The sequence below is a fragment of the Carex rostrata genome, chromosome 33 (genome assembly GCF_964058835.1).
Source record: "Carex rostrata chromosome 33, lpCarRost1.2, whole genome shotgun sequence".
Lineage (NCBI taxonomy): Eukaryota > Viridiplantae > Streptophyta > Magnoliopsida > Poales > Cyperaceae > Carex > Carex rostrata.
Window position 1 is genome coordinate 4,545,517 of NC_135950.1, and position 20,270 is coordinate 4,565,786.

At 33.1% G+C, this 20,270-nt stretch overlaps 3 protein-coding genes, 1 long non-coding RNA gene and 1 pseudogene across 8 annotated transcripts in view; 3 read left to right on the top strand and 2 right to left on the bottom strand.

Moving 5' to 3' along the window:
* Positions 1–20,270, top strand: part of LOC144548394 (uncharacterized) — a 61,658-nt gene that overhangs the window by 20,757 nt on the left and 20,631 nt on the right. The gene's annotated exons all lie outside the window — the stretch shown is intronic.
* LOC144548306 (actin-related protein 2/3 complex subunit 2A-like) overlaps positions 1–20,270 on the top strand; it is a 55,826-nt pseudogene that overhangs the window by 6,184 nt on the left and 29,372 nt on the right. The gene's annotated exons all lie outside the window — the stretch shown is intronic.
* On the bottom strand, positions 1,752–5,393 carry LOC144548307 (membrane-bound transcription factor site-2 protease homolog). Its single transcript, XM_078296982.1, has 11 exons — positions 5,173–5,393; positions 5,027–5,093; positions 4,686–4,766; positions 4,543–4,598; positions 4,201–4,348; positions 3,995–4,075; positions 3,278–3,403; positions 3,029–3,226; positions 2,886–2,911; positions 2,592–2,793; positions 1,752–2,212 (listed from the first exon to the last, which is right to left on the bottom strand). The coding sequence occupies exons 1-11, from the start codon at positions 5,340–5,342 to the stop codon at positions 2,033–2,035; spliced, it is 1,335 nt and encodes a 444-aa protein (XP_078153108.1). The 5' UTR covers positions 5,343–5,393; the 3' UTR covers positions 1,752–2,032.
* LOC144548254 (disease resistance protein Pik-2-like) lies at positions 12,307–15,281 on the top strand. 3 transcript variants are annotated; one of them, XM_078296943.1, is made up of 5 exons: positions 12,308–12,474; positions 12,703–12,827; positions 13,326–14,035; positions 14,229–14,301; positions 14,751–14,817. In XM_078296943.1, the coding sequence occupies exons 2-5, from the start codon at positions 12,776–12,778 to the stop codon at positions 14,783–14,785; spliced, it is 870 nt and encodes a 289-aa protein (XP_078153069.1). In that variant the 5' UTR covers positions 12,308–12,474; positions 12,703–12,775; the 3' UTR covers positions 14,786–14,817. The 3 variants fall into 3 exon arrangements, with proteins under 3 accessions (XP_078153067.1, XP_078153069.1, XP_078153068.1); XM_078296941.1 differs by having other exon boundaries at positions 12,307–12,474; positions 13,326–14,301; positions 14,751–15,281; XM_078296942.1 differs by lacking the exon at positions 12,308–12,474 and adding an exon at positions 12,505–12,614 and having other exon boundaries at positions 13,326–14,301; positions 14,751–15,281.
* LOC144548256 (uncharacterized) lies at positions 15,432–17,545 on the bottom strand. 2 transcript variants are annotated; one of them, XR_013509315.1, is made up of 3 exons: positions 17,417–17,545; positions 16,570–16,651; positions 15,432–15,559 (listed from the first exon to the last, which is right to left on the bottom strand). It is a non-coding gene; the product is annotated as an uncharacterized LOC144548256 (long non-coding RNA). The 2 variants fall into 2 exon arrangements; XR_013509314.1 differs by lacking the exon at positions 17,417–17,545 and adding an exon at positions 17,165–17,324.

A 20,270-nucleotide genomic window follows, 5' to 3' on the forward strand; every position in this document is an offset into this window, starting at 1 on the left:
AAGTACACATGCAACAACTTTAAGCTTTGGCACCTGTCTGGAGTAGTTGCAAGGAGAGAAGCGTGGGACCCATCTAAGTAATTGCAAGGAGAGAACTGTGGGTCCCATCCAAGTAATTGCAAGGAGAGAAGCGTGGGACCCATCTAAGTAATTGCAAGGCCAGTTCAAGTGGGTCCCACCTAACTATTTGCATGGCTAGTACACATGGACCCCACCTAACTATTTGCATGAATATCAATAATACTTTTTGCATGCTCCCTCCCTATACCAATCTGGTACCAACCCGGTATTTTTTTACATTACTCATTAAACTAGATTTACATAAACACATTAAAATATATAGATAACCTATAATAAACATTAATGAACATAATATAATTATCATACATTGTACCAAAATATCAAAATACATTACAATAAGAATACTAAAATGAACTTATAAACAAGGTTTATGAAAATTAACTAATTCCTAAAATACACATCACAGGTACCAATTACAGTGCTAGAATTAGAGAATAATAAACAATTATTGGTCAACTAGTGGGCATATTTAATAAACAAAACTGATGCTCAACGACCAGCCCCACGCACCCTCTAATCTCGGCTCACTTCTACCATATAAATCCATGCATGTCGAGCTATGTGCATTAATCGTTCACCTATACAAACAAGTAAAGAATTAATAAAATTAATTGAGAAAAAAATGAAGTACCATGAAGACTAATTCATTCTCAATAATACACCATTTAATCAACAAGCAAGCAAGGCAATAAGTGTTAAAACCTCAAACTTACTGTCATATTTAAAAAGAACCATCCAATTAACCTTCTTTGATAAGCTATTGACAGTTAAACAAGCATCTTTCTAACAAGCAAGCAAGGCAACACTTAAACAAGCATCAACATGCTTTGATAAGGTACTGACAATTCAATTTCGAAATAACACAAAAAGGTGTAAAATTTAGGGTTACCGGAATCAAACCAGAAATTGTTAATCTGCTGCTGATGTCATCTGCTGCCGATGTCAGCCATTTCAGAGCACTATATAGCAAAAAAGATTTAATTAGTTCTGCAAATAAAACATATTGTTAAGGAAAAATGGGTTTACTGCATAAAGTATACCTTCACCCAAGTGGCCGAAAGCGCCATTAAAGTATACCTTCACTCGGGTTAGCACTATTCTTTGCCTCATCCAAACGCAACCACAGATATGAAAGAGTACTGATATATGCCATTCTGCTGATGAGTTTGCTTTGGGAAATTTAGTACATGCCTTTGAGTTAGACATACACTTATCATTGAATTGGTAGCTGTAGGACACCTTTCTAAGAACATTTACATAAAAGGATGTAATTTCAATTCATGAGGAATATATGCATGATGCATCTACAACACATTAGGAAAAACATGCATACCAACACACATGTTCAATAAACAAACTCTTGATTACAAAATTTTACCTTTAGGACAGCTACATCGCCAGAAAGTTTTGCGAGCCTCTCTTGTAGTTTCTCCTTGTCATAATCAGACGTGCTCTCTTCAATGGCACCTCTAAGCTGTCCAAAAAAAAATACACAAGTGTTATCAATGTGGTATCTCATGAAACAGGTGAAAGATAACATGTAATAGTAAGAAATACCAACTTGTTCACATCTTTCCTCAATAGCTTTCTTGTCTCCAAATCCATCAAGAATGACAGCATTGTCTTTGGACACAGTGAGCAATAATGGAGATTAAGATAAACAAAATTACCTTCTTCGTACAAAGGTTCAGGTCGGTTAACACCTGCACAGCCTATAGCAACACGCTATGTTTTCGTCCACTGTCAAGAAGGAGATCGAGATCATGGTCGAGATCGTTGAAATTTGTAGGAGAGATATATAGGTGAGATATATAAAGAGAAGAGTCCATGAAATTTGGAGGAGAGTTCGAAGCCCAAAAATAGTCTAAGCCCATGTTCATTAAATTTCCCTTTTTTTATTCACAAGTCTAAAACTCTGGTTGTGTAGAAAATGACCTTAGAGTCTGAGAATTTACCTCCTGCTATATGACACAAGATATAATGTAAAAAGTATTATAATGCAGGAAATGATAGACAATGAGGTCCCAACCAAAAGACCGACTTTAAGGCTTTGTCGTTTTTCCCTCTGTGTAAGCCGAGTGAAATAGCAAAGAACGGTTTCCAAAATGGAAGCACCATCTAAAAGATACACCTAAATAATGAAAATAAAAAATGAATCAGTGTATGAAAAGTTACACAGACAAACACGTGTATGTATATATGAAAAGCTAGATGTTACCAGTAAATCTATATAGGCATAGTAGATTGGTAAGACTACAATTGATACGAGCTGAATTCTGAACCTAGATACTATGTACCACTTCCCTACCAGCACAAGTCAATGTATGCATGGCCTTGCAAAATGCCAAAATATCATATATACCCCTGACAAAAAAAAATGAGAAATATGTATTGCCCTACAAAACAATTGTAACTTTTTTCACAGATAACCAGCCATGTGTGAACCAAGTATTACAAAACCATTACCCATGCAAAAGAAATTAAGAAGTTAAAATGAAACTGAGACTTACTGGTAAGCAATTGACCACTGCCAAAGCCAGTGAGACATGAAATACTGAATGCAAAGCCTTCTCCATTAAGTAAGGAATATACACACTTAAACTAATAAACAATCCCGATCTAGGTCTATACGGCGATAGACTTAGAGAACGAGCCACAAAGGATGCATCACCAATGTATACAAATGACAAGCCACAAGGATTCTGATCTTGATTTGAATTGGATCAAGGCTCGAAGTCAATTGCTCGCATCTTGAAGTGTATGGGCTTTGATAAAAGATCTCGACCCATGACATCCCAGGGTACTTGACAGGTGTCATACACATCTCTTCCTGTCAGATTCAATTTATGTTAGTAAAGGTAACTATGACTTCAACTTCAAATTGGTTGAGTTTTGAGTTCTTCTGGGACTAATGAGAAAAAAAGAAAGAAAAGAAACTCATTTATACCTTTGAACATGCACAATAATCACCAGTATATTCACATTTCCTAAGCCTAGCCACATCTTTTGCAATCAAACAATTCCTAAGGCTTTCCATTTTGTCACTCCTTACGAGGCTCGAATTGGCACAGGACAAGGTCTGAAATGGAGAGAAGTCTTGGGGACACTCTCCATTTCGGTTTCCTGCCATCAGAATATCTCCAGCCTCTACCCATGAGATTGGAACACAATAGCCCTTTTCGTGAATATTTTTTTATTTATTTCTTGTCAGGATTTGGAACCAGTCATCAGTGCTTGTGACTCTCAATCCATCAACGGTTACAATTAAATCAAGAGGTGATAGATGTGCAGATAAGGAAGAGTATTTTGGCACGTTCAAAACCTGTTTTGTAAATTAGTTAACTACTATATACATATTCTAATATAACTTCTACAAAATAATAATGATGATTTCACCATGGTAAGGAGTAATAGTGTAATACAGGGAGATAAGCACCACAGAAAAAAGCAAATGAGAAAAAGGACTTCTAAAAACACTCCGCCATTTTATTTGCAGATTGTCATCACTGTATTATGGGATTTGCCAAAAAAAAAATTACAAAAACACCACAACTTCTAACTAAATAATTTGTCTCGAAAAATTCTTTATCTTGAAAAGAATCTTCTTTTTAACTATCTTTGCACAACAATTGTTTGCTTAATATCTTCTCTACTAGTAAATAAATGATTTGGTTAGAATTTTAGAGAAATCAGAAAGAATAATTACAGTAGGAATTGAATTTATAAGAAAAACCATTTCTGTTGGCCCTAAATATGTGATCTCCTGTATTAATATTCTAGGACTACAACACTCATCTACTGCTGCAAATGTAAATTTTTTTGCTTTTTACAATTTCAAAAAATGAAAATTGGTGTCTTTTGCAAATACAGACTAACAGCAGTGATTTTGTGACAACAAAAGAAAGGGACTTACAACAAGGCCTTCACCATGTGTATAGAGAGGGTATAGGAGCAGAGGAAGAGACAGCATAGTCAAAGCGCAACCTAAATACAGCTACAATAAAGAACTCCTCACAATCCAAAATAGCTTTATCGGTTTCTTAGGAGAAACAGAAAGAGATTTAACTAAACACAAAAACTTACCACTATGGTTTTTCCTCAAAAAAAAAAAAAACTTACCACTATGTTGTGCCAGATACCAGCACAGTATATACGAAGGGAAGCAAAAGGACACAAATTCTCAAGTGAAATTTGGTTTAAGGCCACCAATGCCGCTGGAAAGAGTACTGCTAAAAATATTGCAATGTACTCTATTTGCAGGCCTTCACTGCGGTTAAAAATAGAATAATTAATTAGTAGAAAATGGCAATGATATATAAATTATAAGCCTCTTGTTGATCTAAAAAAAAAAATGATTTACTACTTCTGGTTATTTTTATGGATTCTGGTACAGACTGAGTAAACACAAAGGGAAATTGACCATGGCTGTTAAAATGTACCAGAATGCCAGTTTATGGTGACCAAGTAGACAATACCAAAAGAACAAAATCCAAAAATGATATGCTTTGGCCAGGACTCTGTAGTTCATGAAATCAAAATCACAAATCAAATAATTCATCAAGAACCAAAGTTTCTATGATATACAAACTATAATAAATACTGACAAATTGCTTACAAAAAAAATTGTCAAGCAAGAAGGCTCCTCCTTTGAAACTGACAGCACCCCACGAGTTCCAAATCAGCATCTGAACATACAAAAAATGATGATGATGATATAACATATCTGGAGTACAAAGAACAATGATATAAAACAGTATGTTTAGGCCAATTAATCGGCTGATTAGCCGTTGGCAGTGACCAAACCGTCACAGATTTTCCCGACTAATCAGCCGATTATTCCCGATGATGGTCAATTATTTCCAATTATTCGGTTGACGGTACCCTGTTCGTCCGACAAGCGCATACCGTTATTTACAACACTGATAAAGTGCATCATCCTACTTACAATTGATAATATGAGTAAAGCAACAAGACCAAAGCAAGCTCCAAGAGAGAACCAAACTTTTAGGAACCTAATCAATGGTAAAAAAATGTGTTAAACACAAATCAGAATGAAGGATATAAATGCAGATTTATAATAATTTTTTGTACCTAGAATGGGCTGATCCAAGTCTAAATAAGACATGGTTGAATGTATAAATCTTGAAATCAGTGTAACAAAAAGAGGAGGATAAGGATAGATAATTGGGAGGGAGAAAGGAAATGGTTGAAGGTAGAAGAGGCCGACCTCCGCCTCTCCTCCTGCTCCTACAAATCGCCATGGAAGAGGAAGGCGGAGAGTGTTTAGACTTTAGAGAGATGGAGTTCGAGAGAGAGGAGATGGAATTCAAAACAGCGCTGTATAGGATTCGTGCGCTGCATGAAGTTAAAACTACTCTGTTAAAATCTTTTGGGACTTGCTACTGACAATGGAATTCATATCACCTGAGATAACAAGGTTTTCGATTTCAGATCTGGACCGTCCAATTTTTCTACGCACGAATATTGAAGTAATGGATTGTTTCGGATTATGCTTGACGGTCCGACTCAAAAAACAAATATTCTGTTACCTCAGAGGATGTGGAGTCCAAAGTCCTTTCTATTACATTACATACTTACACTTACACCCCTGGGAAATGATGAAATATCTTATGCCTGTCTGACAGATGTTTTTTTTTAAAAGATAATATAAAAAGACGGAATATCTTTTATTTTAAGAATATTGATAATTATAAGAGGTAAAGTTAAAATTTGAATTCTAACACTAAAGACATTGTATATCAAGTTATTTGAAATTTTAATTTTCAAAAATTAATAATTTTAAATGCATTATCAGACAATACTTAAATTGCATAAAATTTGATTGTTAGTTGTTATATACTTGATGTATAAAGAATCAATCAATTAGTTTTGTTATTAAAATTTTAAATATATTATCATATTTTTTGTTAGCTAAATTATTTTACAAATATCAATCAATTAGTTTTGCATATTTTTTTGTTAGCTAAATCAATCAATTACTTGATGCACACCGAAATACCTCGTATTACAGATTAAGAAGAAGAGCAATTAATTTTACAAGGGAAATTAGAAGCATTAATCGGAAATAATTGAGAATAATCGGAAATCATTGGTCAATTAGTCAGAAAAATCCATACCTAAACGAATGTTTTTTACAACACCGCTCAAAACTATGAAAAGGTGTATTAACCTTTTAGCACCTCATTTCTAGACCTAATGTTATCCTCTATTTGCAAACAAGGATCTCCTTTTTCCATTTGTTCATCTGACAAACAACACATTTTAGTTTTTTTTTTTCCATGTAACACTCAATTACTACACGAATTCACGTCCTCTCCAATACTTGATAAGGGAATCTTTTACAATTACTAGATCTAGACTGCTCTTTTTAACTTGGCACGAATCTCAATGCCCAATAATACTCCCCTCTATGACAACCCGAATGAATGGAGTTAATTAAATTGGTGATTTATTATGGAATAACAATGCCAAAAATTAATTTGTATCTGGCAAGAATATATCTCATGTTAGTAAATGGATGTGCTAGCCAAAACTCATTCTTTGGGGCATGCAGTTGCTTTATTTGTAGCAGTATATTATTCATGATTGCACAATAAAATGCTACATGTGAAGCTATTATAGTTTAGTTAGTCTGTTGCTGCCGTTTAAATATACTGCTTATATTCTTTCAATGTCATTTTATTTTGTTTTCCACCCGATCAGGATTTTGGAAATCCTGCAATATTTCTAGTGTGCAAGTGTGATTCTTGCTGTGCAATGAAAAGGTAAAAAACATGTTTAAGGATTTTCATAAGACTTCATGACAACCAAAATTTTGTTATATCTATATTATTCTCATATTTGATTTTGAGGGACTTGCATGAAAATTTTTGCTGGATGTTGATCTGGGCTGAAAATTAAAAATTGGAAATGGATATTGATTTGGACATGGGCCTTTGGGTTTGTGAATAAAATGGACGATTGATTCTTGAATAGATTAAAAAGAAAAGGTAATAGAAAAATTGAATTGGCAAAAGAAAAGAAGAAAAAGGCCTGTTGCCAAGGACTTGAGTTTTTCAATAATGGGCCAGATTTATTGGAAATTTTCATTAAGGTTGAAATAATACTTTTGAATGATTAAGGAAGTTCATTAGAGGATGCATGAAGATTTATTCATATCATCATATGATGTGTTTGTTTTCAGACCCATATAGTACTAATTTCACATCAAGAAGAATCTAGAAGTATTCTACGTACCATTAAATAATTTCAAGATTGAAACAAATAACATGGTTAAATTATTCGGTTCCAAACATTAATTTATTCTCACAATTTAAAAACAATAAAATTTAAAATTGAAATCAAATATTACATAACGATGACTTCTTGTATATTTCATTGTACATGCATCATGTGACTTGATCTTTTAGTTGCATAAAATTTTACTATTGAACTGTAAAATGTAAAATGTGAAATAACATATTTATACATTTATTTATTTTATATTTAAATTATTTAAATTTTTTTAAAATATATTATTAAAATTCTTTAAATCGATAATGATCTCTCGTCATGAACATTTTTGCTGAAATTTGGCCTATGTAATGCAAAGCTGAACTGGTGGAATATATAGACATGGTGTTTTCAGCCTGGAAGTTACTAAAAGCATGAAAATGAAAAATATAATTTTCCATTTATAGAAGTAGATTGGGCGGAAAAAAAAAATCTTATTTTTGTTTTGTTTCAGTCAATCAGATTCTGTTAAACTATATGAATGATAATCATTGATTTGATTCGCGGATTACAAGTAAACAAAATTAATTATTGCTTTGTAAATATCAAAATAAAAGTTATCTTACAATATTCGTGGATAACTAGATATACAAAATATTACATTGTTAACTTATAACATAATTTATGTTATTATGTTATTAATCAAACATATACATTGAATAATTGTTTGTAACATGGTCAATGCCAGCAATGCTATACATACATTTAAATAATTAACCTATATATGATCTATCTAGCTATTAAGAGATTTCACTTTCTTAAAGCTATTCTAATCCGTCTAATCTTAATCACATGGCCGTGAAATTTTACTTTAGATTAAAAATATTATGTTTCTAGATTTTGAATCTGATTATATATATGAGACGCTGCTACAATAAAAATTGCACGCATCTTAATTATTTTCAATAAAAAGAAAAAGAAAAGAAAAAGAAAAAGAAAAGAAAAAGAAAAGAAAAAAAAAGAAAAAGAAAAGAAAAGACAAAAAGAAAAGGAAAAAGAAAAAGAAAAAGAAAAAGAAAGTTCATTAGAGGATGCATGAAGATTTATTCATATCATCATATGATGTGTTTGTTTTCAGACCCATATAGTACTAATTTCACATCAAGAAGATTCTAGAAGATATATATATAACCCAATTTTATTGGTCGTTTATTTTGACCAAGGCTTTGTCTTCCTTTTGATATATTTTTTTTTTCTATACTATAAAGGTATTTGGTCACTAATCTAAATTTTGTAGGATCCGTCAAAAGTGCAAACTCCGTACTATATATATATATAGATCAATTAATCTCTGTTCAAAATATTAATTATAATTAATCATAATTAATCATGCTAAGTGACGCATGCATGCTAAGGGACCCACAGCCACAGGTCAAAATGCATTGCATTAATTAATTACTAATGAATAGAATATTTGCAATCCGTACACAAGTATTCTACGTACCATTAAATAATTTCAAGATTGAAACAAATAACATGGTTAAATTATTCGGTTCAAAACATTAATTTATTCTCACAATTTAAAATTTTTTTTTAAAATTGAAATCAAATATTACATAACGATGACTTCTTGTATATTTCATTGTACATGGTGAAAAAATTTCTATAAGGGATTTAATTTTGTAATATACTTAGCCTAGGCATGAAGAATGGAACCATATAAATGACAATAAAATTTTGTGATATACTTAGCCTAGGCATGAAGAATGGAACCATATAAATGACAATAAAAATCAAAACTTTATTTCTTGAACCAAATTAAAGGACCCCTCATTAATTTTACAAGTATAGATCAAGTAATTATGACCAAATAGATAAGTGGTGAAAGATTAGAACCGCACAGAGCAGCTAACCATAAATACTCATTGGTCTTAATTTAATTCATTGGTTCCAAAAATGCATGCGTTGTACTCCTCTTGGAACAATATTAAAAATAATCTACACATGCATGCATGTATCATGCATGATGATTTTAGATGGTATATATGTCCCTCTCCCATAGTCCCATGTCTTATTGAGCTTAATTATTTTTTTGAAAGACTTGATATATAATGGCTTCCAAGTTGTATGTATTCAATAAAACAAGGCAGTACATCCTCACCGGCAAAAATTTGTTGTCATTATGAACCAGGATGGTGAATATTAATTTTGGACAACAAACAAGTTCAATTTTATATGAACCATTTACATAAATTATAGCTTTATGGAAAAGGGCAGAATATGTAGTCCTTTATGGGTCTGAAATCTCTGACAAAATAGTGATTTGATTGACCTTTTCTTATACACTACAACAATGTAGATACCTTTTGCGAGAGAAAAATCAAATTTATGACGGTACTCCCTCGCGAAAAGTACCGTCGCAAAAAGAAAAAGCTGAAGAATGAGAGTAGTTCGTCGCAAAAAGTCACTTTTTTATCCTCGCGAAAGGTGTCTCATTCTTGTTGTGATATATGTCTATCTAAATCTGCTACTTATGGAATTCTTTAGGATCGATATATTGCACCAACTACAAATGCTCTCTTGTTGGTTGAGAAGGTGAAGCAAGGACTCACCTTATAAAGAAATGCGTATAGAGAGAGACAATACGAAAACTCAAAAAGAGATATTAATTGCCTCTCTTCCTTTTCTGAAAGTTGATGGAGAGAGATCTTGATTGTGAAAATGATATACAGATATTCACCATGAGTTCAAGCAATGCACAAGATATTGCATATGGTATGTACTATGTATGCTACATTAGTATAGTTGATAAGTGATATTATAGTACAAACATGAAGACAGAATAAGGTTTGAAAATGCCATCTTTTTACTGGAGATGCATCCAGAAGGGGAATTAGCATAAAGTGTGGCAGTTATTTGTTAAAGAAAAGGGGATGCATGGAATCTGTTCTACAAATGAAAGATGCCTTCTTGGGAGATGGGATGGGATCATGGGAATGCTTAAAATTAAGCAAGGTATAAGAATAAGAATAAGAATAAGGGGTGGAGGAATAAGCATATAATTCGCTTTTGTCTCCTGTGTCAAGTTTGGTACTTATTCAAACTTTCAGAAAAGGAAAGGAGACGAAATAACCAAAGCTTAGGCTTGGCATTATGGCATCTATGTGACCCCGCTGCTAGAACAACTTTATTATTTCTTTTTTTCCTTTTCAAAATATTACATCACTCCACCATTAGTCGAATCACAGCCGTTGATCAAAATCATGCAATGAACATCATAACAATTTAATTATATATAGCTGATGTGTCGTGATCTGCTGCACCACAAGGTACAGTAAAGCAAGGAGCAGAAGTGCTTAGCATTTTAATGTAGTCATGATTTCTGTGACGATGAAATCAAATGTTTAACATGCATGTAGCATCTCTCTTTTTTACTAGCAACTGTTAAATCTGTATTATTTGTTCAGAATCAGTAGGTAATTAGCACAGCCTATTAGGGTACCTATGTAAGCACCAATTTGATTTAATAAAACCTTTGTTTGGATAGCAAGGTTAGCATGCATATACCCTAAGAAAAATCCTTAGGCGCATATCTTAATTAAAAATAGGAACCCTAATTACATACCGTGTGAGTCACATGAAATGGTTCCATACCGTGTCACAACGAAAATATATAGCTTTCTCTCTCTCCCTCTCTCACTAACGAGTGTCACATGAAATGATTCCATACCGTGTAGCTTTCCCCTTTCTTTCTCTCCAACGCAAGCTTCACATGCAATGATCCCTTATACTCCATTGACAAAAGAGGTTCTATGTTCTTTATATTATTTGCATTGGTGATTCACAATTTTGAATAAAAAATATTTTCATTGTACCATTTCATTTAACCCATTACAATATATAAAAATTAATAAAAATATATACGGAATTTAAATAAAACTATTATTACTTGCAAAATAACAGTTAAATTTTAATCACATAATATTTAATCATATATCTTATGTGATTATATTTTAACTATTATTTTGTAAGTTGTAGTCCAAATATTGAAGAAAATATAACAACAATTAAAAACAAATAAGTTGTATTGATAATTAGTTTGTGATGATCACACCAAAAACTAATTCAATGATTATTAAAACAAAATGTATCCATAATATTGGTTGGTTGTGTATTTAACTCAATAAAAAACCATTGATTATCCATCAAGTGACTAACAATTTTTATGCTAATTAATTTTAGTGTATTGCAAAATATTAGTAATATGGATTTATTTTATTTTAAGGACTGTATTCTTAACATCAAGTCTATTATATAAGTGGATTTTAAAGAATCTTATAATCTGTACGCACCGGTAACAAGTTCTGCCGGACTATCATAACATGTAGTGTCGCACATCTAGAACAGCCATGCACGAACCATAAATGCCAATTGCCAACTTATCATTTGCATTTAATTCATTAATTATTCAAACTGATTTAGATAATTACCCCAATTATAATTACTCTTCAAATAATAATTTTTATTTAAAATATATGAATTCGAAATCAAACTCTAAGTCCTCAAAAGAAAATGCATGACTTGTGAGACTGAAAGAATATGTCTATATAATGTAATGCCAATAATGTAATGGAAAAGAGGAAAGTAAAAATGCTTCATTATTTTTGCATTAATTTGAAAACAGTAAGAAATAGAAAAATTTAGTGCATTATAATAAAAAAACAATACATTACAGTAATTCATCATGTTAGATCATTATAACAAAAAAGGTAAGTGTAAAATACTCTGAAAAATATACAGTCCCACTAAAAGGCGACCTTCTCTTACAATAATTTTGTGAAAAATATATCTATGTGTGATAGCATCTGTTAGGACTCAAATTGGAGGATAGGATTGGAGTTCTGAACAAGAATTGCAATTTAATTACTAAAAAACACATACTTTTGCTTGGCTTTTAGCTGTGTCATAAATTCATTATAAATGATCCCTCCCTCTCTATCCCTCTGCAATCAATCACCACTTCCTCTTTCAAAGCCCCCTTATCAATCTACACCTGCTTCCTCCCCCTTCCCTCACTAACCCTTTCCTTCCTCTCTCTTCTCCTGCCGAGTTCAGCAGATCAAACCTCCTGTCCTGAACCTTAAACAGCAACAATCCTGGGTGAGTGTGTTCTCTCTCCTTTCTCTTGGTTTCACTTCTCTCTCTCTCACTGTTTTCCTGCCCATGTGTCCTGTTCCAACCTCTGTGGTGGGGACAGGGGCTAAGGTTTAGAGGTTCAAATTTCAACAGTCTTCAAGTTGGTAACATTTAGAAAAATTAACAACTCCATAAGGCCTGATTTCAGTATTGCATTTATATTATCTTTTAAATATTTCTTTTCTATTACAGTTATTTGGTGAAGCTTTTGGTTGCATTGATTGTGAGGGAGGGAGCAAAAGAAGGATTAAATTGTTTTGATTTAATGACAGAGATAGAGGAAGCAAGTGTTGGCAGAACTGTAGATCGCAATTCTGGTAAACACAAACTTATTTCTGAAAGTTCTAATTATTTCTGTCAAATATTTCTTTGCTAATACATTACCTGAATACCAATTTATAACAAAAACATCTAATTAAAATTAGACAGTCATTACTAACTATAATTATTTTTTTCTTCTTCTAAATTTACCAACTACTACCAGAAGTAGCCCTGCTGACAAGATACTTCATGATACATATTATACTATTTTGCATTGGTGACCCAGAAATCCTTTCCATTATACCGATTTCTGTAGTACCTCCTCAGCTATTATAATTTTTTTTTAAAAATAAGACATATTGAATCTGAAAATCACCAATGCAGACACTTTCTATTCATACCATAGCTGAATAAGGTTTGGAGTTGCAAGTTTCGTCAGTTATTAACTAAGTTGGTAGCATTTAATAAGTTCTAGCAACTCCATAATTAATGTCAGATTTCAGTCATGCACCAATTATAGTCCTTAATTTTATAATGTTTCTTTTGTATTGCAGTTGCATTGGATCTGAGAGGGAGTGACGGATCTGAGATGGATGCCTTACCTTTCATAAAAGGAATTCTATCTCAACCTTCTCTCAAAGTTCTTTTATCAGACAATGTCCCTGATAAAGAGGATTTTGAGCGTTTGCAATCACGTGAAATTGTGTCTATCCTAATGAAAATTAAATTTGACCTCTTGGAGGACACTGAGGGCAATAAGGTGGATCTAATTAAGCGTATGCAACTAGAAGCCCGTCAAATTGGACGGGCTTCCAGAGAAAAGATCCCCAGTTTTAGGATACATGATTTTGTGATATATTGGAAGAAAAGAATATATTATAATATTAATGATATTGTTTCATGCAATTATTTAAAGCAAACAGATCAAGCAGAAGGTGAGTTGGAGCACACGAACATAGATGTGCTGATATCCGCTCTCCACGACATAAAAATAATTGAAGGCTTCCTTCCTCACATAGCAGATAGTTCAAACATTTTCACAAATGAGGAGAAGAACCGAGCATTGTTCCTCATAACAGCATTTCCAACACTTCGAAAACTCAAGATACCTTCTGAAATTCTCCAGTTCTTACTAGAGTTAACCAAAGAACTGGACAATCTCCCTCAACTGATTGGCAAGGCATGTGAAGGAAAGCCTCTGGCTCTTGTCCTTATAGGGGGTCTCCTTTCATATAAAACAATGGAGTACAAGATATGGAACAAGGTGAAAGTTGATCTTTTTCCCGAGATTAAAGAGATTGATAATGTTGCAACTAACAATGATTTGTTGCACGTTATTAACTACTGCTATAATGATTTACCTCCCATTATTAGGTCATGTTTTCTTTATTTAGCATGTTACCCAATAGATTATGAGATTCCTGCAAGATCTCTAACTGAGATATGGGTTGCTGAAGGATTTATTACACCAGAGGAAGGACAGACGACAGAGGAGACCGCAAATAACTGCCTGGAGGAACTTGTCCAAAGGTAATCTCAAAATTTTGAGAAATTGACATTCCGTCTTATGATTTACAGGTGATTGTTTGGTTTATGGTTTTTCCCTTTCGTCCATAAAAGATCAGAATAGTTATAGGAAATATTTGGTCATAGTTTCCAAAAATTAGGTAATCAATTAAACTGAATTGTGTCTGTTTTATTACCAAAGAATTGATAGCTTTCTCGATCATGGATAAAAGCACATTTTTTTTACTAAGTAAACTGAGAATAAACGTGGCTTTACTACTTCAAGAAAGAAAACTAATTAATGATTGAGCGACATATAACCCTTCCCCAAGAAAAGAAACAATTATATATATATATCAATTTCTGAAAATTGATTCTTTATTTTGATCTAGATTATAAGGTCCTCATGATGTAGAAAATTTGTTTCTTTTATAAATAATGGAGAAGATGTTAATTTTTTTTTTTGCTTACAGATCGTTGGTTTGTGTTTCCAAGAGATCAATCTTAGGCACGATCAAATGTTGCCGAGTAGGTCAATCTATTCATAAATACGCCATCGATCAATCCTACAAAGAGGGGTTTTTGGCTGCCAACAAAGATCTAAAACAAATAAAATCCATGTCCCGTGTAGCAATCAACCATGATAACGAGAGAAAAAATCCAATCCTAGTACTGGATAGGGGGGTAGTTTCCTTTCTGGCTTTTGATATTAAAAAAAATAATGTCAAAATGTCCGATATGTTGTGGGTGTTAGAATTGAGGAATTCCTCAATGCCAAAAGCACCTTTAATAAGCATGTCTTACCTGCGGTATCTAGGCTTGAGGGGTAGTGATATAACTGAGCTCCCTCCAACTATAATGCTCATGAAATTTCTCCAAACTTTGGATGTTAGAGATACAATCATAAAAACCTTACTTGAATCTCTGTGGACCATCTCAACACTTGTCACACCCCGCGGCCACGAGGTGTGACAGGGCCCCGCCGTAAGCATACAACTCCATGTATGCTTACAAGGCATTTACAATATTTTCATCACATCACAATAAAATACATAAAACAAGTTTATATATATAGTTCAAGTACAAACTGTCTGGTACAAGTAGATCGTACAAAAGGTATCTCATACGGATACCAACCATAAGGTGTGACATAGAGAGCACTATGCAACAAAACAAGATATGCCTCTCTAGTCAAATAACAAAATAACTACTAAGGTAATCCGGTGTCATATACCACAGGCCTACTACTCGTGTGCCTCTCCAGGATCAGCCGCATCTAAACCTAAAAAGAACCCAAAAGGGTGGGGGTGAGAATAAATTCTCAGTGCGAAATTTGCCACAATAAAGTTATTGGACTTGCAATCAGACTCCATGTTCAAAAATGAAATTCATACAAATATCACATTAGCAGTTCTATAACGAACAATATATATATATATGGATGCACATGCTTGACAACAAGAATCGAATGAAAAACAACTTAAGGAATTTCCAAGATGAAGTTTCAACAAACACATATTTGCCCTAACTCATTTTATTATGGCTGGTAGCATCTATAGATGTTCAACCGAGCTGGACCCTTTATCAAACCCACATCTGTAGGGTTACTGGCACCTACAGATGGCCCACCGAGCTGGACCCTTTATCTGACACCCATCTATAAATGCTTTTGGCTTAACCATTTACTAAAGTCTGGTTTCAAGTCATAAAATGAAAATTCACATTAAATAAGTCAGAATGTCGTCATAGTCAATTGACCGTCCAAATGCATTACCACGTCGGGTAATGCCCCCGAGCCACAGACGTCACACATAGGTCACCCACCATCACAATCAACATGCATATATAGTCACCCACCCCTCGTCCCAACCGGTACTGGGATATCTCGAGGGCCGTTCACCTAAGGCCCTTAGGATCCTGGGATCAAAGCCAGCTTGCAGACTTTGCAAATTCATTCACATATCATCTCAAAGTTAGCTGATACAGCTCAACCTTGCCATTTCATTCACATATCATTTCACAATCATCAATTTGTGGTGACCTTTATCCATAGTCAACTCATAAGAGAACAATCAAAATGACAACCATACAAATATGCAAATCAATCATACCACAACAATTCGGCTTTAGATGCATTATGCACACAATTCACATAATTCCAATTATGCAACAATCAAGCATACAACATGAATATTTCAAGTATGCAACAATCAATCACACAACATGACAATCGAAAAAAAAATAATTTAATTTCTGAAAATGAAACATCAAACAAGTCCAAGAACCCCGCACCTGATTATGAAGAGCGTATCTCGCACTTATGGTTCGGACGTCTCGAAAGATCCCGCAAAATCTTGCTCAACCGAGCCTACACCTATGTTAACATATATACTTAATTCAATATTTGTTCGACGATTGATATGCTTACTTGAGTGATATTATTTTCTATATATTTTCCTTAACATAATCCATTTTGGAATAAATGATCAAGCCTTTCTCAATAAATATTAAGCCTTTCGGAGACAATATTAGCACTTCATCAAAATATTATGACTTTGTTTAATTATCACCATACACAATAAATATTAAGCCTTTCGGAGACAATATTAGCACTTCCTCAAAAATATTATGACTTTGTTTAATTATCAACATACTCAATAAATATTAAGCCTTTCGGAGACAATATTGGCACTTCCTCAAAAATATTATGACTTTGTTTAATTATCAACATACTCAATAAATATTAAGCCTTTCAGAGACAATATTAGCACTTCATCAAAAATATTATGACTTTGTTTAACTATCACCATACACAAAAGAGGGAACAAAGAAAAGAGATCAACACCAAATTAATTTCAGATTTTAAGAGAGTGAGAGAAAAACTTACCAATCAACACCTTTGTTTGTTGGATTAGACTAGACAAATCAAAATATTTCTCTAATTTTCGGATTTGAACCAAACCCTAGATAGAAAATGAAGATTAAGATGAAATTGAGAAGAGAATCACCAAATTAACAACATAGAAGTATAATGGAGATGGATTACGCATAACTTATACAAAAATTTCGGATTTGGAGCAAAACCCTAGCAATGGAGATAAAATTCAGATTTTTGAAAGAGAGAAGAGAAAGGAGTTACCAATGGAGAGACTAGATGCCTACTAGAGAGGGATTCAACAATTTTCGACTTCTTTCTTCATTTTCTCAAGGACCTTTGATGGATTTTAGAGAGAGAAGAGAGTGATCTCTCTTTTTCTTTCTTTTGGGGGAACACAAAAGGGGGCAGCAGCAACAGAGAAGGGAACGGAGGGAGAGAGAGAGAAAGTTGAGTTGTTGGCATGCATATTTCGGAAATTTTCTAAATAGGCCCTCCAAATTGTTCGATATTAAATAAATACGTTTTTATACCTACAATCATGCATAAACTTTGCATCTTGTTCCCAACTTTATATAAATTATAATTTTTCACTCCTAGTTTAACAACAAAAATTTTTATTATGCTTTAAACATTCTCATTTTTTTTTTATTATAAAAAAAAAATTTCTTAACGTAACAACACTTCTCCATGTTTATGTCAATCCTAGTCCCGAAATTAAAGGACCACCCTCCACAGCAACTATATCTAACCTACAGATACTAAAAACAGTTGCAGTTCCAGAGTCATGGCGAGAAAACTTTCCGCGTGGCCTGATCAACCTTAGAAAGTTAGCAATTTCAAACATGGACAATCCAAAGTCGAAACCAAATCCATACTGGAAATCTATTTCTGACCTGATGAGTGAGATGATTAATCTCATCTCAATGTCAATTACAGGCGATATTGTACCATCAGAGTTAGTTGATTTGAGGGCCTTTCCGAAACTTGAGACGGTGAGGACAATAAAATTGGTTGGCGAATGGAATTGCAGGAAACTAATCATAGATAACGTTAAATTTCCAACGAATCTTACAAAGCTGACCCTAACCAAATCTGGTTTGGTGGAAGACCCCATGCCGAGGCTAGAGAGATTACGGGCCCTGAAATATCTGAGCTTACAAGATGGGGCATACACAGGGAATGAAATGGTTTGCTCTGCAAATGGATTTCCACAGTTGCAGACCTTACAACTTCTCAAATTGGAGAAGTTGCAGACTTGGGAAATGAAACCGATGGCTATGTCACACCTTACCACATTGCATGTAGTCAACTGCTGCAAACTCAAGAAACTTCCCGGTCTAAAGAATGTTACTGAATTAGTTAACTGCTGCACACTCAACAACCTACCCGATCTAAACCATGTTACTGAATTAGTTAACTACTGCAAACTCGAGAACCATAAATGTAATGCTGTTTCGGTGTCTTGATTTGATTCACGTTTTCTCTTTGACTTTTGCATGTATCTCATGTTCTTTATGTACAAGTTTTAATGTATGTTGTGCTCTCTGCATCATGGTGTTAATTATAATGTATGTTGGGATTACATTGAGTAAAATTAAATGTTTTTAGTTGATTTGGTGTTTCCAATAAATCAAATGGTATATTTCCTCTTTTTAGTGTTCTTTTTATTATGCATGTGTTTTGATTCTATATTAGACACGATTTCCTCAAAAATTCTAATTTCTATCACCGATTCAACTTTGCACCTTTACTCCTGTCAAATTCCGTGCCCTAAAATGTCATATCTACATATTATACCGTTTCCATAAAGCTTTAATTTATCTTAAATATTTCAAGACAAGTCTAACTCACCAGCCAGAGAAATTCAGCTTGTTTGCTGTCCAAAAATATATGGGTCTAGACCGTTGTTGTTGGTGGTGAGATCATTGTTCTTTGTGTGCTGATGTCATGTGTATAACTCAATAGGACATGTGGATTGTAAGTGGGTGCCTACCTTGCTGGTGATGATGTACTGGATTATTTTATTTAATACATACAACTTGGAAGCCACTGTCAAGCCTTTTTTTTAAAAAAAGAATAAAAAAAAAAACACAATAAGACATGGAGAAGGGACATACCATCTAAAAGCATTATGCTTGATACATGTCTGAATTAATTTTAGTATTTTTCTAATAGGGGCAACATCATTTGTGGGACCTGGACGTTAAAAAGTTAATGGTTCAAAGATAACTTATGAAGGAGCTTATTCGTAAGAAGGGAAAGATTATTTCCCATTTCAACAACTATATTAGTTAATCATGTCCTATTGTTGTTTAGTACACATGACAGGTTGGTTACTGATAGGCAATATAAAGTTATGAACTCGACTATATCAACTGAATTAAATAAATGAAGTTAACCTCGAGATAATGTGTGATTCAATTTGACTAATCAATGTATTAAATACAAATAATCAGTTGACAGTTGGCATTTATGGTTCGTACGTGCCTGGCTGTTCTGTGCGATTCTACATGTTCTTATGATACTAGTGAGTACCGGAATGAACTTAAGACCTTATGTGGGAAAAATTTTGTATTTAAAATTTTAAATAAATGATGTGCTACCTAGGTTTTCTGCGTCATATGCAGGTATAAATGTGTAGAGCAACCAAGTTTTTTTGTGTACTTGGGGGATTTTATATTTTAAATTATATTTGAGAATTATATTCCTATACCCCATCCGAAACCTTTCAACAATTTCCTAAAATATGAAGAACATTTTATTTCGACAATTATCAAATTGGTTGTTATCATTATCGACACATTTTTGTTATCAATATAATTTAATTTAATATTTTCTTTGCACAAATAATAGTTATGGACACATGAAGGGTTGCAGCTCTTATGTTTAATGAAAAAATAAATTCAAGAGTTAAATTTTTTTTCAAATACTAATAACATATTATGTGAAAGAAATAAAACATTCTAACATAAAATTACTAAATTTAGTTTATAATAATAACTTAGTTTTATAAATGAATATGTCGTACTAATTGAAAAAATTACATCAGTAATTAGTAAGAAAAATATATGATAAATAAATAGAAGAATAATTAATCAATTTTAAAGTAAGTAAG